Genomic DNA, 19,186 nt, shown 5'->3' with positions numbered 1-19,186 from the left:
CGTGCCCTGCCCACAGGGATAAGAGTCCTTAGTTCCAGACAAAAGTGCCTGCGGGCCTGGGATCCCCACCTCTGCTGGTTACTTTAACTGGAACACGAGTTGGAATTTTTCTTTTTTAATCCTGAAATTGCTGACTTTTAAATGTTGGTGACATTCAAATTTTGTTGGAAAACAGTACATTCCAAAGTTGTTTGGTCTCTCAGGATCTTTGCTAACTCGGATTTTGTGTTACCTCCAAAAGCCCATTTTGGTATTCAGTTTCTTCCCTTTTCACCTTTATAATCTGTCCAGATTGTTTAGTTGTAAACTAAGAGTTTCCAATGCAAGTCAGGAGAAACTGCAGTCCTAGCCTCCTTAACTGTTTGGAGGACTGTTCCAGGAACCCCGTTGTCTTCAGGGGACATGAAGGAGGGGTGGGACAGGGAGGGAGGGAGAGACGGAGGGAAACAAACACAGAAAGACCAGAAAGACTGCTGGGCGTCCACTGCATGCAAGTCTCCGTTCCTCACACTGAGAAGAGGACAGGTCAGGACAGATCCCGTATGTTTCTTAGAGTCTAGTGAGGTTTTGGTCTCAGAAGATGCTGAAGATCACTGCCATTAATGGGAGTGACCAGGACCACTGCTTCTTATTCCAAATCATGGTTCCTGTGAGGCCTCACCTGCTTGATACATTGCTGCCCCCCAACATGGTCGTGGGGATGCTGGGGACCCATGAAAAATTTACCCAGAGGTCCCCTAAACATCGCTCCCTGAAGGGAAGCTTGCATGTAGCTCAGCGAGGAGTGGTTTGATATCATGGGCCACCATTCCTGTGTTTTGAGTGCTTGAAGAGGCTGGGACCATGACCCTTCTTTTCCTGCCCCAGAGTGGGGAATGTTCCATGATCTGGATTTAATAGCCCAGGAAATGACACATCCTTAATTGAGAACTGCGCAGCACTGGGAGAAGTATGTGCCTGGAAAGGATTTTTAGTGTGGCTGCGTTAGATATTTTTCCTTATTAATGTCTTCTTCTCTTCTCTCAAGCTTTCTGATTGTACTCCCCCCTCCCCTACTGTCTGCTCCTGTCACAGTCTCCTTAGCTGAAGCAGCCTCAGGGTCTTCACCAATCTCCTGCAGATTCTCTCAGCAAAGGGGGCCTGCTATCTACTTCAGTCCAACCTCCTTGAGGACTAACTGCAAGCAGCAGCAGCGGAAATCCCTGAAGCCAGAGGCCAAGGGGCTGCTTAGGCCGCCATGTTTCTTGCACAGGGATCTCTGCCTGCTGGTTTGTTTCTAGCATGTCCACAGAAAGGAGTGATAGAGAATTCTGCCAACCCAGCAGCCAGCCTGTAACCCTCCCTGCTCAGCACAAGGCCCAGAGCTGGCTCACCCCCACTGTTTAGTCTGAATTCGCTGAGGTTCCAGAACTGCCTCACTACATACTTTGTATCTGAGGTCATCATCCATTCCCTGGGGCTCACCCTGTTTCTGTTTTTTTTTTCCCAAGCACTTCAGAGCATTCTAGTGTGTGTGTGTGTGTGTGTGTGTGTGTGTGTGTGTGTGTGTGTGTGTGTGACTGTCTCTGCCTAGTAGGTCTTGGTACAGCTGCATCCCAGGCAAGCCAGGATGTCAACAGCAGCCTTGCCATCTGGGAAGGCAGGTGGGGTCTCCTCAGTAGACCTTCTTGAACACAGCAGAGCGGGAAGGGAGCATCTGCAGACTTTCCCATCTAGGCGACATTAGCTGAGCGGTCCTTTCCTGAGTTCTTTTGTGTGCCATTCCAGGGAAAGAAGTGTGGCTAGCACCTTTTCTCTCAGCTCTCCTGCTGTGTGTGGAAAGGACCCTTAAAGCTTGGGTCTGCAGAGACTGGATTGCATAATTTATGTGATGTCTGTTACTTTCTATGGGCTTGTAGATTAGCATCCTAGAACCTGACTCTGGCCCTGCCAGCTGAGTGACCTTAGGCAAACCTTGTAAATCCTCAGAAACCTTGTAAGGTGGGTCCTTAACCACATGCCTTTCTGCCAGCTTGTCGAGGGAATGCAGTACCCTTGCTGGAAGGTACGAGTGAATTCTTGTTGCTGCTGACTTCATTGCTGTGGGAGAACTCTGCCTCAGCACTTTTGAGTTGGGGGTTGGGGTTTAGAGTGAAAGACTGGAAGCCTTTAAGCACGTTCCAGAACTTCTTTCTCCCCTGGAGCCATTGCCTAAGTTCAGCCATGGGCACTATTAGCCAGCATCCTGCTGGTGTGATGGTCTCTTCATGGTACAAGTGGGTGAGCTCCCATAACCAGCATAGACATTCCAGAGCAGGAGGTCTTCCAAACTGTATTATTCAGTGTGCCCCCCAAACACTCAGGAGGCTGATTTCTAAGCAAGTGCAGTGGAGATGAAGGAGTCATTGTTGCCTGTTCAAAAGGTAGCAAGGGATTATGTTAGCTCCGCCTAACTGGGAGCAGGATCAGAAGGCTCCCAACACGCAGGCTGCTTGTCTCTGTAGCTAACGTGCTTGCACACCACAACGTCTGGGGTCTGAGGGTTCTTCCCTTTTCTCCTGATATCCAGTGTTATTCCTTGCTTCTTATCATAGGAGACAAAAATACAGGGAACATTCAGACCAGACATTCCCTTTAGAACTCAATGCATAAACTTCCCCAGAATTGCTTTTTAAAATTCATTTTTTTTAGTTTTATTATCAGATAATAATCTAGTGCAACTGAAACCCAAACTCTTATTTTCTAGGACATCATGAAACATGAAGGATTTTTCTGCTTCAGCTCACTCCTCTGTGTGTGTGTGTGTGTGTGTATGTGTGTGTGTGTGTGTGTGTGTGTGTGTGTAGACAGGGTCTCATTTCTTGGATGCCTTGGAACTTACTGTGTAGATCAGGCTAGCCTTGAACTCTCTGTAAGTCCAAGGCCAGCCTGATCTACACAGTAAGTTCCAGGCTAGCCAGGTCTACTTGTCTCAAAAGAAAAAGAAAAAAGCATTTGGGTCTGCACCAGGATTCCAGTCCTCTTGCATTCACCCCAGCCAGCCACATCCACCATCCCACATCCCCCACTGCACAGCCTCCAGCCCACCAATCTCCCATCATTACAGCTTTGTTAGTTCAAGAATGTTTTATTAACAGACCCATGAAGTATGTAACCTTCTGGGGTTTCCGCAGCATAATTCCTTGGAAAGCCATCCAGGTTTTCTTTATATACGAAGAGTGTCCCCCCTTTTTGTCCCTTTTAAAGTGTGGTTAAAAACCACATGACATAAAAATTTACTATTGTAACTACATGTTTAAAGTTATGCAACAAATCTGTTGAATTTGTTCAGCTTGGAAAGCTATACCCATTGAACAACTTCTGCCTCTCCCCAAGCTCCTGGAAGCCACCGCTGAACTTTCTGTTGCGGGCTCCTCTTGCAAGTGGAGTCATGCAGTAATGTCTTTGCTGGCTGGTACAGTCATATTCCTCTTCGTATGCTGCTCCAAAGCTTCACCCTGGAAGTGTGTGTCAAGATTTTCTTCTTTTTACAGACTAAATCCATTCTTTATCACATGAGAAAAAATAATGCATCTGTCTACTGATGGATGTTTAGGCTTCTTTCCATCTTTTTAAAGATGCCATTTAATGATAAACACTAAAGGCTTTCCTACAAAGGTGGAGAATGAGCTAAGACCGTGCACACTGGTTACTCTTCTGTATAGTGCTGTGGATTGTAGCCAGCCTGGCAAGGCAAGGGACGAACCTGGAGCTAATTGCTACATCCAGCAAGAATGTATCAGAAAAAAAAAAACCCACACAGGCTAAGAGATAGACATAGAATCAGGTGTTGTTTCTTCATGCTAGCAGTAAACATGTGAACACTGACATTAAAATATACCATGTATAGTTACTTCTCAATAGGGTAGACCCGAGTTTGCCAGAGGAGTGGGGAGAATAGCAGGAAGGGAGGAGAGGCCAACCAGTTTGTACAGTGCTATTGTTTGAGAGCTGCGGCTAATTCCAGTGCCATGTATCACCATAGGGTGAATAGTGAACAGAAATACATTGTATGCCTCCAAATAATGATGCAAGAGAATCGCCAATAAAATCATCATAAATGAATGATCAAGTTAGAAAAAAAAACCCACATCATTTCTCAGGTGCATGTGGAATAGTCTGCTAAAAGAGGCAGACGTGAGACACTTTAAATACATCTTATGAACTTAAAACTGATATGACAGCAAGTACCCTTTCCAGCCACAATGGACTGAAACTAGAATTTAGCAAAAAGAGAACTGGAAAAGTGACAAATCTGTGGCCACTGAACAACACAACTGAACAAACAATGGAAGAATCACAGAGGGAAATTAGGAGCTATTCTGACAAATGGGAACAGACAAACATTCCCAGCATTTAGTAGGGTCGAAGGTGGTGGTAAGTGTCTGGCATCCCGTGTCTGGCATCCCGGCAAGCGGGAGGCTGAGCCAGGAGGATCAGGATTTCACCGCCAGCCATTGGTTCAACAGAAACTTAACAGCAGACAGGAAAAGCAGAACCTAGAGGAACGCAGAGGGAAGTGCCTCAGCAAAGCCAATCTGACTTTGTCCTTTCACCAGGCGCTCTTTTGGCATCTTAATTCTGCCTAAACCTAGAGGCTAAAAATTCCTTCTTAAGTTTTTCCTTTTTTATGTTTCAGTCTTAGGCATTTGAGCTAATCAAGTCGGTGTGAGATAAACAATGGGGGACTGGCCACAATAGCGGTGAAAGGAGCCTTGAAATCCTGGGGACCAGTTCCTCCCATTTTATTCTCTTTTGAAATGGTTCTTAACTTTGCCTTTTCATTGCCTCTTCATATGAACTGTAGAATCCAGTTCGCCCGTTTGGCTCTCTGTAGATTCTTCTTTCTTTCCCCTTTTTTGAGGGATGGTACGGGACAGGGTCTCCACTATAGTCCAGGCTAGCATTGGAGCCCACCATGTAAGACAGGCTGGTCTTCGAACTGGTGGCAATCTTCCTGCCTTAGTGCTAGGAATAGAGGTGCCTGTCCTCAGCTTTTTCATCAGCTGTTCTGCAGTGCCAAGGTTTGGCCCAGGGCCTTCTGCGTGCTAAGAAAGTGCTCCCCACTGAACTACATCCCTAGCCCTCTTCTACGTTTTATTTTGAGGCAGGGTCTCACAAGGCAGTCTGGCCTTGACTCACTTTGGAGACTAGACATGGCTTGAACTTTTGATCCTCCTGTCTCAGCCTCCCATGTAGTCAATTGTTTTTTTTTGTTGTTGTTGTTGTTGTTTTTTTCTTGTGCATCTGCTGATGTGGTCAAATGATTAACACCTTGACTGATTTTTGTATAGTAAACCAAGTACACACTACTTGGCTGTAACAAATAATTCTTTTTATATATTGTTGAATTTTATTTGCTATGAAATTTATATGTTTATGAGGAATACTCACCTGTTTTCTTTTTTAATACTGTCATCTGGTTTTATTTTAGTATGATAATTACTTCATTATGTAAGTCAGGAAATAATTTCCTCTATTATAGGGAAGAGGCTATGTAGAATTAATTTGATCTCTGTCTCTCTCTGAAACATGTGCCTTCGTTGTGTCTCTCAGCCTAACCTCGAACTCTTGAGTCTCCTGTCTCAGCCTCCTGACTGTCGAGAGCATAGACCTGGCTCGCTGTAGAATCCTTATTTACTTACTTTTAATTTTTTTTGTATATACAAATAAGAATATTTTTTCTCCATTTCGTATGCATGCTTTTATCCTAATTACTTTTTTCAGATATTGTGTTAATATCTTATAGCCTAATGTCCAAGACTTATAATTTCTGAGTCTTGTGCTGTTTTTTGAATTAGGTTGACGGTGATTTGGTGAGGGTAACGGATATTGAAAATACTGCATAAAATGCCCAGCATATAAAGATGTTATCAGTTGTTTGGAAATAAATGGTAAATTGGTTTGCCTCTTTGTCTCTGTCTCTCTCTATCTCTGTCTGTCTCTTTCTTCTTTCCTTCCTTGGAAGGATTCCCATGGCTGTTTGCTGGAAGAATGAATATATGATGACCTTGTGGTTTAGTTCTGTTATTTTTAGTGTTCCCTTGGTGGCTTCCAGACATAACATGCAACAAATAAGAGAAAAAAATTCTTCCTCCAAACATTCCATGGCCCGATCTTGATTTTAAAATAGTCCTAAGAGTAATAGGAAAAAGATTAATAAAGAATAATGTAATATGCTTATTATAGGCCAGGTTCCAAGCTCAAAACTCAAAGAATCAAGTAACTAACTCAAAAAAAAAAAAGCAAATTGAGCTGGTAGAAGACCCTGACTCAAAACTACTTTACCAAGTATTCACTTAACCTACAGGGAGAGGGAGAGAGCTAGGCAAGGGTCGATAGAAACCAGCTGCTGCGGGCAGGCCAGGCAAGGGTGGCTGCTTCCACTCTGTCATTGCAAACCAAAGGTGGCAGGAACAGCCTGCGTCAACCTTGCGCAACAGTAGCAGAGCTTATGTCTCCCTTATGGGCCTTGTCTTTGTTGTCAGAATATGGTTGGAGTCCAAGGGAAACACCTGGGCTTTCTCCCTGTGCTCGAGTCTTTCAGCTGGGGCCTGAGTCTGTAAGTGTCCCAGGAGGCTGTCCTGGCTGTCCCTACAGCTTGTCTCAGAGGAGAGAAAAAAGAGAGACAGAAAGGGAGAGAGGAGCAGGGAGGGGTAGTACCTTAGAGGAAATTCCCCGTGGAAAACATACTTTTTCTTTTAAAGACGTGAACCAGTTGTACAGTGGTGGGTGGGAAATGAGTTAATGAACGCAATTGCTGCAATTCCTTTGCTCTTGCCTGTGTCCTCCAGTGCGGTGGAGGCTGAGAGCGCATCCCTCGCAGCTGCAGCTGTGTGTTTGTGCATGAGTAAATCTGTCTGTATGCATTGCTCATAGCCCCTCCCGGTAGTTGATCTGGTCTTTGTGCTTTGCTCCTCATGGGCACAGTGTCCCTCAGGCAGCTTCTGAATGAGCTATGGAAGTGAGAGGAAAGAGTGCATGTGGGCTCGGGGGATGGGTCCCCCCAACCCTAGATAGTTTCAGGGTGATCTCCCAGGATGAGGGACAGCATAGCAAGGAGGAAGTGTCATCTCTGCTTACACACTTACTTACCTGATGCCAAGCTTTGAGCCTGGGCTCTGCGCCGAGCCCGACCTGGGCATTTACAGAGAGCAAGGAATATGCTTGGTTACATTCCAGGGGAAGCCAGAATTACAGAAGTAAGTGCAAGCAGAGTCCGTGGTAGGAGAGTGAGTTAGAGGGCAGCAAGGGGTGGGGATGTGTGGGACTCTCATAAGTCAAGGTCAATAAATCTTCTCTGAGGGGTGCATCCTGTGTGAAACGGGGCCCTGGACATACATGAGGGTAACAGTGTAGGCAGGAGAGTGAGCGCAATGCCTGGAAGAAGGCTGCCTGGTTCGGTCACACTCTTCTGAGGAAAGGCTACTGCTGAAGGGTCTTTACTCCTTAATGTAAAGGAGTTGAACTTGCTTAGACTTGTGTTATCAAAACTGTAAGTATTTGGTTCTAAGTCAGGTGAGATTACATTGATCCGCACCGTGGAACCGTCTGGATTCATGTGTTGGAAATCCGTCTCTGGTCTCTGGTTGAAAATGTAACCGTTCCAAGGCCGAGCAGGGCAGCAGAGGGCCAGGTTACACAGCTGGTGGGTCTTGCTGGTAAGCCACAGCTTGGCTTAGTCATGCGGGGAGCTGGGAGTACGTGAGGAGTCAGGCTCAAGACAGCTACGGTTGAAGGGTTGCCTTCCTTCCACGGCTCTGCTGCAGCCAGACAGCACAAGCCTTGGCTCAGTGAAAACCAGTCTCACAGTAGTGCCTGCCTCAGCTCGTCCTGGGGCATGCAGAGTGACAGGAGGAAGGGGGAGGCAAGGTCTGGCTTGCCTGCTCCCGGGGGTCTGAACCTTTACACAGAAAAGCACGCCAATGCTTCCTTCTCGCTGCAGTGCCTGTGGACGGGGCAGATCACGACTACTGCCTCCAGCTAGGGACACAGAGGCCTGAGCTCCATTCTGAATGACGAGGAGCGTCAGGAGGCATGAGAAGCCCTTTGACAGGGGGAATGAGAAAGACGAGGCTTCTGCTGGTTCAAGGACCCCAACACACACACACACACACACACACACACACACACACACACACACACACACGGACCCAGCCGAGCTTTAGTGGTCAGATTGTGGTTGGAATTTTTCCTCTTCAAAATTTTCTCTTGACATAATGTTGATTATGTAATTTAAAAAGAAGGGACAAATTCCCCATCTGTCCGAGTTTGCCAAAATGTAATTGAATTACAGAGACGATTTGGGAAAATAGCCTCTTACTGTATTAAAGTGGCAGCCAGCTCTGCCGACCAGGACCCATTATAACATTGTCCAGAGGGTTGGGGACATGGGATAATCGCTATCCGCTCTTTTCATAAGTGTGGGTTTGTCTGGGAGGGAGTGCCGGGTGGAGTTCTGAGCCTAACTTTCGACCCTTGTCCTAATGGGTTTCCAAACATTCTTCTTAGCTTGGATCAGCCTCATCCTTCAGGCAGCCTCATCATCGACAAGGAATCTGAGGTTTACAAGATGCTCCAGGAGAAGCAGGAGTTAAACGAGCCCCCCAAACAGTCCACCTCCTTCCTGCTTCTGCAGGAGATCCTGGAGACAGATGGAAAAGGTAAGGGGCCCTGTGGGAGTCTCGCTGCTAGAACACAGGTGAGCACAGCCCAGAGAGAGAGCAAGTGCAGCTTGCTGTGAAAAACTGGGGCTCTCTGTACAGACCTTATCTTCTTCCCGAGTCTGCTGTTATATGAGCACACACCACCACTTCTGCCCTGGCATTGATTTTGTTGTTGTTGTTCTTTGGGGGGGGAGGGAGGGTTTGAGACAGGATTTTTCTGTAGTTTTTGTAGCCTGTTCTGGAACTAGCTCTTGTAGACCAGGCTGACCTAGAACTCATAGAGATCCGCCTCATGAGTGTTGGGATTAAAGGTGTGAACCACCACTGCCCAGCTGGCATTGACTTTTTTAGATGACAAAGCATGTATTGAAAAGCGGAGGGAGAGAGGACTCGGATGCAGATCAGCTGTGGAATGCTTAAGGTAGAATCTATGTAATATACATAAAACCCTGGGTTCTGTTTTCAGCAGTTGGGGTGAACGGTTACAGGGTTAGGAGTGGATGTGAGTCTTGGCAGTAGGGGATGGTACAAGAGCGCCCCCTCTGGATTATACTTTCTGGCTCAGTCGTTACTTACAAGTATTTATTTAATTTTATTTTACAAGTGTGATTGCTTTGCCCACACATATGTCTGTTTACTATATGCACGAATTACCTCCAGAGGCGGGGAGAAAGCTGTAGTTGAGAACAGTAGTGAGTCACCATGTGGTCCTCTGCATGAGCAACAATTGCTTCTAAGTAACGAACCATCTCCCATCTCTCTACCCTAGCCAGTTGCCCAGTCTTTTCAGAGTTTGAAAAAATGTAGCTCTGGCTGTCCTGGGACTCGCTTTGTAGACCAGGCTGGTCTTGAGCTCTGTGAGGTCCACCTGGGTCTGTCCCCCAAGTGCTGAGATTAAAGGGGTGTGCCACCACCACCTGGCAAATGATTTAATTTTTAAAAAGAGATTTAGTTTGCTTTTATTTCTCTGTGTGTGTATGTGTATGTGGGAGATTGTGGAGGCAAAACTTGGTATCAGATCTCCTGGAACTAGAATTAATTTACAGGAAGTTGCTTTGATTCACCATAGGGGTGCCAAGAACTGAACTCGGTCCTCTGCAAAAGTAGCCAGAGCTCTTTGGCCCTGAGCCATATTTCCAGCCCTTATTTTACGTTGTTATAGATTCATTGTGCAAAATTATGGGTTTTATCACATACTTTGACCTTACTAAGCTCTCCTGCCCTTCCATACTCTAGTCAGTCATGTGTATCATATCTTCTTTACCTAGCATGGACATTTAGGTTGACTTTATAAGTTGGTTATTGATTGAACAGAGTGTTACAAAATAAACATGGATTACCAGTTGTCTGTTGTGCTGACTTAGGTTCTTTAGGGTTTATTACCACAAGTGGTATAGCTGGATCATATGTCCTATTTTTAATTTTTTGAGGGAACGCTTTACTGATTTTCCTAGCGGTTGCCTCAGTTTACATTCCCACAAGCAGAATATAAGGGTGCCTTTGTACCCCACATCCTTGCTAGCGTTGGTTGCTGCCTACTTTAATACAGACAGCCAGTCTGACAGGGGTGGGATGCAATCTCAGTGCAGCTTTAATTTTCATTTCCCCGATGACCAAGGATGCTGAGCACTGTTTTATGCCCTATTGGCCATCTCTACTTTGGCTTATTTATTGATTGGATGGTGGGTTTTTGGTTTTGGTGTTTTTATTTTTAGTTTATTGTATATTCTAAATATCAATCCCTTGTGGCATGCAGGCTTTATTTAAGCAGCTTTGTGTCCTGCACCCATGCGGTCGGTAGAGAGCTGAGGCTGTAGTGACCGTGACCTTTGTGAGATTCTGCCGATCTGTCCCTTGGCTGCTTTAATTTACATACCTTGCTCCCAAGATGGCAGGTGAGGAAGAGTACGTGGAGGCCACAGAATGAAGACTGTACCTGTAGGCCAATGAATCTGGGAGTCCTCCTTCGCCACGGGGACCCCCCAGGTTTGCTCTGGCTTTAGGGAAGATGGCCTTTCCTCATCGTGGAGGCCTTAGGGTAGCCACATCCTCAACCCTAGGCTAGTGTCTGAACTGCTCTAGGCTCAGAAATCACAAAGCGTACGAAACAGCCATCACTGTCCACAGAGTCAGCATTCCGTGGTTGTTATAGATGCTGGCACTTCATCAGGAGGCTCCAGGTCAGCTTCGCTTGGCCATGCATGACTTCTGATGCCTCTGCGGGTCTCCAGAGACAGCCCTCCTTGGAGACATTGCATAATAATAAATTCTAGACAAACCTTCATTACGTGGAACAGGCTCTCTGAGCCTGGATCACTGGCCAATGTTAACAAGGCACTCAGATGTGTGTTGCTGTGTTGGGCAGAGACCCATGGTTCAGAGAAGTCTATGGGTGGAAACACTGGCGTCTCGGGCCCACCTGTGACCTGCAGGACACCTAGAGCAGGCTGCTGGTCCCTCTGTGCTCTGGTGTTTGTACGTAACCCATGTAAGAGGGCCGCCCACTGCATCAGGGCTGTTTGAAGGGTTAAGTGAAAGTTTGTGAACTGCTCAGTGCAGCTAGGTGCCCAAACGGTCTGAGCAGTGTTGGTGATAGACCCCAGAAAATCCCACCAGAGCTGCTTGTTCTGAGTGCGGCTCATCCTCTGCTTTTTTCATGCTTCATCTTGCTGTGGGCAAATCATAACATTTGCGACAGAAGAGGCATGCACACTGTTTGAGCTGGGAAATACACATCCCATAAAGTTTCCCACTGTGTTCACTTTTCAGTGTTCAGTTACACCACATACATGTGTGAGGCACGGCCATTGCCACCATCCACCCTCAGAACTCTCTGTATGGTAGAACGGGAACTCTGATCCCATTAAACCCCACCTCCCTGTTCTCTGCTCCGGCCTCTGGCCACCACAGCACTACTGTCTACTCCATATACCTGTAAGAGCAGAATTGTGATTTCCCTTTTTGTGATGGACTCATTCCCTCAGTACAGCATCTATACATGTTGTAGCACACGCCAGAATTCCTTTCCTTAAAGTTTTAAAATCAGATTTGTTTATGTATATATTTATTGTGTGTGCGCACGCACACACATACACATGCATGCACGTATGCGTGCTTATGTGCCAATGGGCATATGGACAACTGAGTGTTGGTTTCCCCTTCCACCGTGTGGGTTCTGGGGATTGTTCTCAGGCTTATCCCCTGAACCATCATGATGGCCCCTTCTTGTCCTTTTAAAGTAGAATCATATTCCATTGTCTGTAAATATCTCGTTTTGCTTGTTCATTCATCTGTTAGTAGAAGGATATGGTGAAGGAGCCGAGGTTTGGAAGGAGACGATAAATGCAGAGGCAGCAGTGTTGGCTGCGGGCTCCCTCAGATGAAGAAGCTGGAGATGCAGTCAGCAAACTCCTAGGTCCATGCTGGCTGCTGTCAGGGGTTCCGGGGCCGCAGATGACCTGGAGACAGGTTCTAGAGAACTGCTGTTGTTAGGATCATGGGCTTTGTTCTGTAGGGATGGTGGAACCATGGAAGGTTAATCCGTGAAATGAGGCGAGAAACAGCTGTACTTTATTTGCCTGATTTCCCTTCCTCTTCAGAAACAACACACGACAAGCAAACAAATGGCACTTGGATGGCGGGTTTCCTGGAAGCAGAGACACTCGGGAATGTTTGTAGTTGTATGGAGTCGCCAAAAAAGAGAGAGAGAGGTCCCACGTCCAGGGCTGGCTCTCTAAGTGAGAGAAAACAATAGGCAGCCAGCAGGTGGCGCTGCAGGGCTGGGAATGAGGACTGCTGCAGCACACAGCTCCTCCAGGGCTCCCAACTCTAGTCTCTTTCAGTCTAGTTTCTACCATTTGCACTGTCTCTTATTTCCTGGTGGTTTTCCTGTTGACCGAGTGAGCTATGGGAGGAGGGTATCTTATATTTGAGACCCCAGCCTTTGCCGTGTTGGTCCCTTCTGTGGTCAGTTAGCCTCTCCACCCTGTCCATGAGTGCAGAGATGCTGCTCTTTCCTTGCAGACAACTCCCTTCAGTCAGGAAGTGAGGGAGTCTGTTTGCTATGCTTGGGGCAGAATGCCTGGAGCAGCTGCTCACTCTGGCCCTTCTGAGATGCCTTCAAGTAGGGCTGAGGTTGGGTGAGGTGAAGAGATTGATTGCCTTTGATAGAAAGCTAAAGGGGCCAGTGTGGTGGCACACACTTTTAATCCCAGCGCTTGGGAGGCAGAGGCAGGTGGAATTCTGAGAGTTCTACATAGTGAGTTCTGGGACAGGTAGGGCTACACACAGAGAGAGACCTTGTCTCAAAAAAAAAATCAGTCAATCAATCAATCAATCAATCAATCAATCAATCAATCATCAATCAGGGCTACATAGACCTTGTCTCAAAAATCAGTCAATCAATCAACCAAACAAACAAACAAAAACAACCCAAACCAAACTAAAGGGACCATCAATACACTCAGTTATAGGCTGGAAATTTAGCTCAGCTGTAGAGCTCTTTCCTAGCATGTGTGAGGTCTTGAGTTCAGTTCCAAACATTTTAGGGCTGGTGAAATGGCTCATCAGGCAAAAAAGCGTGCTGCTAAACCTGAGTTTGAACCCCATAACCCACATGGTAGAAGAAGAAAACCAAGTCCTACAAGTTGTCCCTTGAACTTCCTTCCCTCAGCATAGCACAGCATGCACACACCTGTACATACATGGGTGCACACACACACACACACACACACATACACACACACACACACACACATACACACACACATACACACACATACACACACATACACACACATACATACACCACACATACACACACACACTATACTAAATACATGTAACTTCTAAAATTAGATTTAAAGAATTATGTGTATGGGTGTTTTGCCTGCATTTATGTCTATGGCTATGTGTGTGCTTGGTGCCCACGGAAATTAGAAGAAGGCATCAGATCCCCTAGAACTGGATTCACAGAGAGTTGTGGGCCACTGTGGGGATGCTAGGAATTGAACCCGAGTCATTTTGAAGAGTAGCCAGTGCTCTTAAATACTGAGCCATCAAAAATTTTAAGCATAAAAACATTTTAATACCTAAGCAAATTAATATAAAAGTCTGCAATTACAGAATCTTGGACTGTGGACTTCTTCCAAAAGAAAGGAAGACTGTCCCCTGTGCTTTGGGGTATGGGATCATCAAGGTGAGGGCACGCTGAGCCTTCCCCAAGCTCACCTATAGATGATGTCTAAATCTTGCTCCTTCTTATGGGTTGTCAGATGGATATCTGGTCCCAATGTGAGAGGACCCAGTATTAATGAGAGAAACCCGAGAGTGTCATGTGTAGCCATGGAGGACAGATGAAAGTACAGGGTGCTTAGAAATACTCTCGTTGTTGTCCACAAGCCACCAAAGCCCTTCAAACTCACCCTCCAGTTGTGTAGCATCAGTGACTCATGCTGTAGGGGAGACACTGGTTAGTGGTGACTCAGCTTGCTGTGGCACCTCAAATCTTCTCATTCCAGATGCCTGAACAAAGTAGAGACCCCACTGAGGCTTGCTGTCCTCACGGTACAGGACAGAAACTCTATGGGGACAGGGCCAAGCCACACACATAAATTTCGGACTCATGTTTGCTCACGTTCACTAGACGAGGTCTTCAGCAAGAGCAGGATTTTGGCGCCTGGGAGCTGGTGACATTCCTGGCCGATGTCAGTATTTGCACATGTATGGGTTGTATGTTAGCGATTTATGTTGTGAGGGCTGATCATATGCTAGGCAATGTAGGAGGGCTTTCTGTATTGGGTTTTTAAAAAATGGTTTCTTTATAACAATGAAGGGGAAGCCGGGTGGTGGTGGCACACGCCTTTCATCTGAGCACTCAGGAGGCAGAGGCAGGTGGATCTCTGTAAGTTCGAGGCCAGCCTGGTCTACAAGAGCTAGTTCCAAGACAGGCACCAAACCTACAAAGAAACCTTGTCTCAAAAAAAAACAAAAACAAAAAATAACAATGAAGGGGGAAATGATTTATTATTTTTTTTTATAACATGGAAACTGAGAGATCACCAAAGATTAAACAACTGCCCCATAATTCACAGAGCCACCGACTGTCTGGTCCCAGGGGCTGCAACTTTGCTTGAGTATGCAGATACACAGGTGGTTCTGAGAGAACTCAGTGATACATACTGGCTTTTCACTTCCTGGTTAATGTGGATGTTTTCCTCCCTTCAGGGGATCCCAACAAGCCCTCAGGATTCAGAAGTGTTAAAGCTCCGGTCACCAAAGTAGCTGCATCAGTTGGAAACGCTCAGAAGCTGCCCATGTGTGACAAGTGTGGTACTGGCATTGTGTGAGTACTGACTGCGCCTGCTCTTAGAGGTTGGCCAAACCATGGACGTGTGGGAGTCTCCGGGTGTTGCATAGCTTGGGAGTAAAGTCAACAGATCAACCAGACCATGCAGAGCTGTTGTGTTGACATGGGAGACGCTTCTAGAATGATGAGCCCCATTCGCAGCCAGAGGCCTGTGGTGGGGCTTCTCCGGAAGCCTCAGCTCAGGAAGGACAATACAGGGCCCTCAGGTCACTAATGCAGCCCCATTTTCCCTCCCTCTTGCAGAGGAGTGTTTGTGAAGCTGAGGGACCATCACCGCCACCCTGAATGTTATGTGTGTACCGACTGTGGCACCAACTTGAAACAGAAGGGCCATTTCTTCGTAGAGGATCAGATTTACTGTGAAAAGCATGCCCGGGAACGTGTCACACCCCCTGAGGGCTATGATGTGGTTACCGTGTTCCCCAAGTGATTGAGAGGACCTGCCCTGTCTGCTGCCCTCCAGCCAGCCTGCTGTACCTGGTTCTCTGAATGTTCTGGCTTCTCCTCCCTGACAGTCCCGTGCTTACCTAGTGTTAGTCCTGCTCAGGGGACAGTGAGTTCCACCTGTGCTGACTCCGCCCAGCAGTGTGATGCCTGCTTTTACATTACTGGAGATGGTTTTGTCCCTTGTCCCCTCACCAGCACCACCATGCACTTCACTTGGGGTCTTCTCTGCTGCAAACGGACTTTGGTCACATTGAAATGAAGCCAAATGTAGCATCTCTCATGTTGATTTTGTTTTACTTAATAAATTTAGACTTTAAAGCGGTGTGTGGCCTCTTAGTTGTCCCTGCCTGTGTTCTGTACACTGTCTCATGAAGCCCTGGGTCTCTCTTTTGGTTTTGGTTTCTGCAGGCCTTTCCCCTGGACATGGAAAGATGCTGTGAATGTACTGTCTTCCTTTACATCTTTGAGGCTTGCTCTAAGCATCATTGGATAATGTTAATTATCTTCTTTGCTTTTCTGTCGCTGCAGTAAAGCTGATGAAGGCAGCTTATAGAAGAACACGTTCATTTGGGTTTATGGTCTTGGCAGGCAGGCACGACAGCTAGAGATGTGGCAGCTGGAGCAGAAAGCTGAGAGCTCATATTCTTAACGATAAGCAGAGACAGTGAACTAGAAACGGTGTGGACTCATTACATTCTCAAAGCCCACATCCAGTGACATACCTTCTCCAACAAGGCCATTCCCCTAAATCTCCCCCAAACAGCACCACCAACCGGAGACCAAGTTTCAGGGCCTTGGATGCCATTCTCAGTCAAGTAACTTCACTAATATATTATATTTGGTTCTGTTTTAGTGAAGTTGTTCTGGAGTTTGAGGGACTATAACTTCCTGTCCTAGTAACTTCTCTATTGCTGTGATAGAACTCCATGACTAAAGCAACTTATAGAAGAAATCTTTAATTTAACTTACAGTTGCCGGGCTTAGAATCTGTGATGGCAGAGCAAAGGAACAAGCCAGAGCTTACATCTTAGTCCACATGCATGAGGAAGAAAGATAGATGTACCAATGATGGTGTGAGTCTTTTGAAACCTCAAAGCCTGACCCCAGTGATACACTTCCTCCAAGACCACATCTCCTAATCCTTCCCCCAACAGTGCCACATCCTGGGAATAAGGTAGTCACACATATGAGCCTGTGGGGGCCATTCTCGGTTTTGAAGTATGCTTCAATAATCTATTTTCAGACTGTGTGAAGGTGTGATAACTCAGCAGTGTGCTCACCAGCCTCAGAGAGCTCAGAGCTGGGTAATAGGTGATTAGTATGTTCTTCAGCCTTTCTCCTCCGTGTGCTAATCAGATGTTTGCCATTAATCTAGTCCGGCTAGATGCTTGTGTATCCAGCTCTTTGACATTGTGACACGGTCTTGGCTTCTAAAGAATTCATGATTGAAATCATCGCAATCACATTACAACAATCACAGACAAATGGGCTAACTTGGTGCTTAGTCTAATAGTATTTCAGGGATGTTTAGGTCCCCACCTCCTAGTTAACTAGTCTTAACTTTAAACCTGATCTTTGTTAAAGTGTGTAAAAGGTGAGGTAGTTTAAATGTTGCAGTCCTAGAAAACCAAACAAGAACTGAAACCCAACTCCCAGGGATAGACTAGGTTTTTTGTTTTTGTTTTTGTCTCGCTATGCTATCTGTAATGACATTTGGCGCCCTCTTCTGGCCTGCAGGCATACATGCAGACAGAACACTATACATAATAAATAAGAGAATAAATCTTTAAAAGTTCTCCCACATCTGTAAGGACCACAACTCCCAAACAAACAAACAGACAAACAAACAAATAAATAAATAAACTTTTACATTTCATCGAAGAGGGTGTGGTTGGAACGGCACAATCATTGTCACTCTTAGAAACTCAAGGCTGCAGAAGTAACAGTCTGCAGTAATGTGCTTATTTTGTAGTGCTGGGTTTAAGCCTTGTGCTTGTTAGGCAAGTGTTCCGTCACTCATCTCTACTCCCCTTCTGGCCCTTGTGCAGATTAAGATGTAGAACTCTCAGTTCCTTCCCCAGCACTACGTCTGTCTGCATGTTACCATGTTCCACCATGATGATCATGGACTAAACCTCTGAACTGAAAACTAGCTCCAATTAAATGTTTTCCTTTATAAGAGTTGCCTTGGTCATGGTGTCTCTTCCCAGCCATGGACACCCTAACTGAAACAATCAATAAAGGGGAAAATGATTGCATCTTGTAATTATTGCATCTTATTATAGAGGAGGCTGTAAACATTGGAGCTCAGATGAAACGGTATCCTAGCAGTCAGGAGCCAAGGAAGACCACAGAGTCCCTGTAAGCATTGCAGCTTACAGCTCTGCTCCAGGGAAAGGTTTCCCCAGTGCAAGTGGGAAAACTGGGCTCCGGGAGTAGAGGGCTTCCCCTGCGAAGTTGTTTCAGCTCGGCTCTGCTGAAGAGTTACAGCTGTGCTCCACTAGGGGAAAGCTTCCCCAGTGTTGGTGTTACAATGCTGCTCTGCTCCTGCTCCAGCAAAAGCTGCTACAGCTGGGTTCCTCTCTTAGTTAGGGTTTACTATTGCTGGGAAGAGGCACCATGACCATGGCAATTTTTCTTTTGGGAGGGGGTTGTCCCAACAGAAAATCATTTTATTTCTTGGTGAATGTGTCTTAATAAGGCCTCAAAGTAAATAAAGCCAGGATTCCACTCACTGGAGCTCCAACCCCCACCCCACCCCAAACCTACCACCCTTCCTCATCATTTTTGTCTTGTCCTGAGGAAATTGCTTGTGAAGTAATTGTTGCCTGTTGTAGGAAGGCCGCTTGTTTGTTCCTGGCTGCCCAGACCTGAAATAATAACACAGAAACTATGTTATTTGCAACACTGCTTGGCCTATTAGCTTATGTGTATTTTTGGCTAACTCATATCTTAAATTAACCCATCTCCATTAATCTGTGTATCGCCATGAGGCTGTGGCTAACCAGGTAAAGTTCTGGCGTCTGCCACTGGTGGGGCTATGAGGCTTCTCCCTGACTCCGCCTTCTTTCTCCTAGCATTCAGTTTAGTTTTCCCTGCCTAGCCAAGTTCTGCCTTGCTATAGGCCAAAACAATTTCTTTATAACCAATAAAAGCAACACATAGAGAGAAGGACCTCCCAAGGAAAGCAACAAGTTGACTGGTAGACTATTGTTTGTTTTAGTTATTAAAGAAAGATGTTGCTATTCCCAGAATTCCCTACTGTCCAACCCCATCCTATGTGTGTACTGAAGATGGAACAAAGGACCCTGTGCCTATTAGACAAGGGCTCTACCTCCTTCAGCTCCCCAAGCCCCATCCCAAGCTATTTCTATGTGCTTCTGTCTGATCTGGAACTCATAGAGACACACTCCCCCTCTGCTTTCCAAGTGCATATGACCATGACAACTTTTATATAAAAAACATTTAATTGAGGTGATGGCTTGTAGTTTCAGAAGTTCAATCCATCAACATCATGATGGGGAACATGGCAGCGTGCAGGCAGATGTGGTGCTGGCTACATCTTGGCCAGAAGGCAACAAGAAGCCAACTAACTGTCACACTGCACAACAAACCTCTTTCAAGAAAGATATTGGGAAGGAGATGTCCAGGAAGGTCACTGCCTCTAGGGTGAGAAGCAGCAACAAAC

At 46.1% G+C, this 19,186-nt stretch overlaps 1 protein-coding gene across 1 annotated transcript in view; it reads left to right on the top strand.

Annotated features, from left to right (window-relative positions):
* Positions 1 to 15,820, top strand: part of Pdlim1 (PDZ and LIM domain 1) — a 40,676-nt gene extending 24,856 nt beyond the window's left edge. The window contains exons 5-7 of the mRNA XM_075974000.1: positions 8,530 to 8,681; positions 14,910 to 15,027; positions 15,295 to 15,820. Coding sequence (XP_075830115.1) covers positions 8,530 to 8,681; positions 14,910 to 15,027; positions 15,295 to 15,481 — 457 coding nt within the window. The 3' untranslated portion in view covers positions 15,482 to 15,820. The remainder of the gene's footprint in view (positions 1 to 8,529; positions 8,682 to 14,909; positions 15,028 to 15,294) is intronic.
* Positions 15,821 to 19,186: the final 3,366 nt, after the last annotated feature.

Source organism: Microtus pennsylvanicus, chromosome 5 (assembly GCF_037038515.1).
Source record: "Microtus pennsylvanicus isolate mMicPen1 chromosome 5, mMicPen1.hap1, whole genome shotgun sequence".
In the NCBI taxonomy this organism is placed as follows: domain Eukaryota; kingdom Metazoa; phylum Chordata; class Mammalia; order Rodentia; family Cricetidae; genus Microtus; species Microtus pennsylvanicus.
Note: the sequence above shows the minus strand (reverse complement) of the source record. Positions and strands in the feature narration are given on the sequence as shown.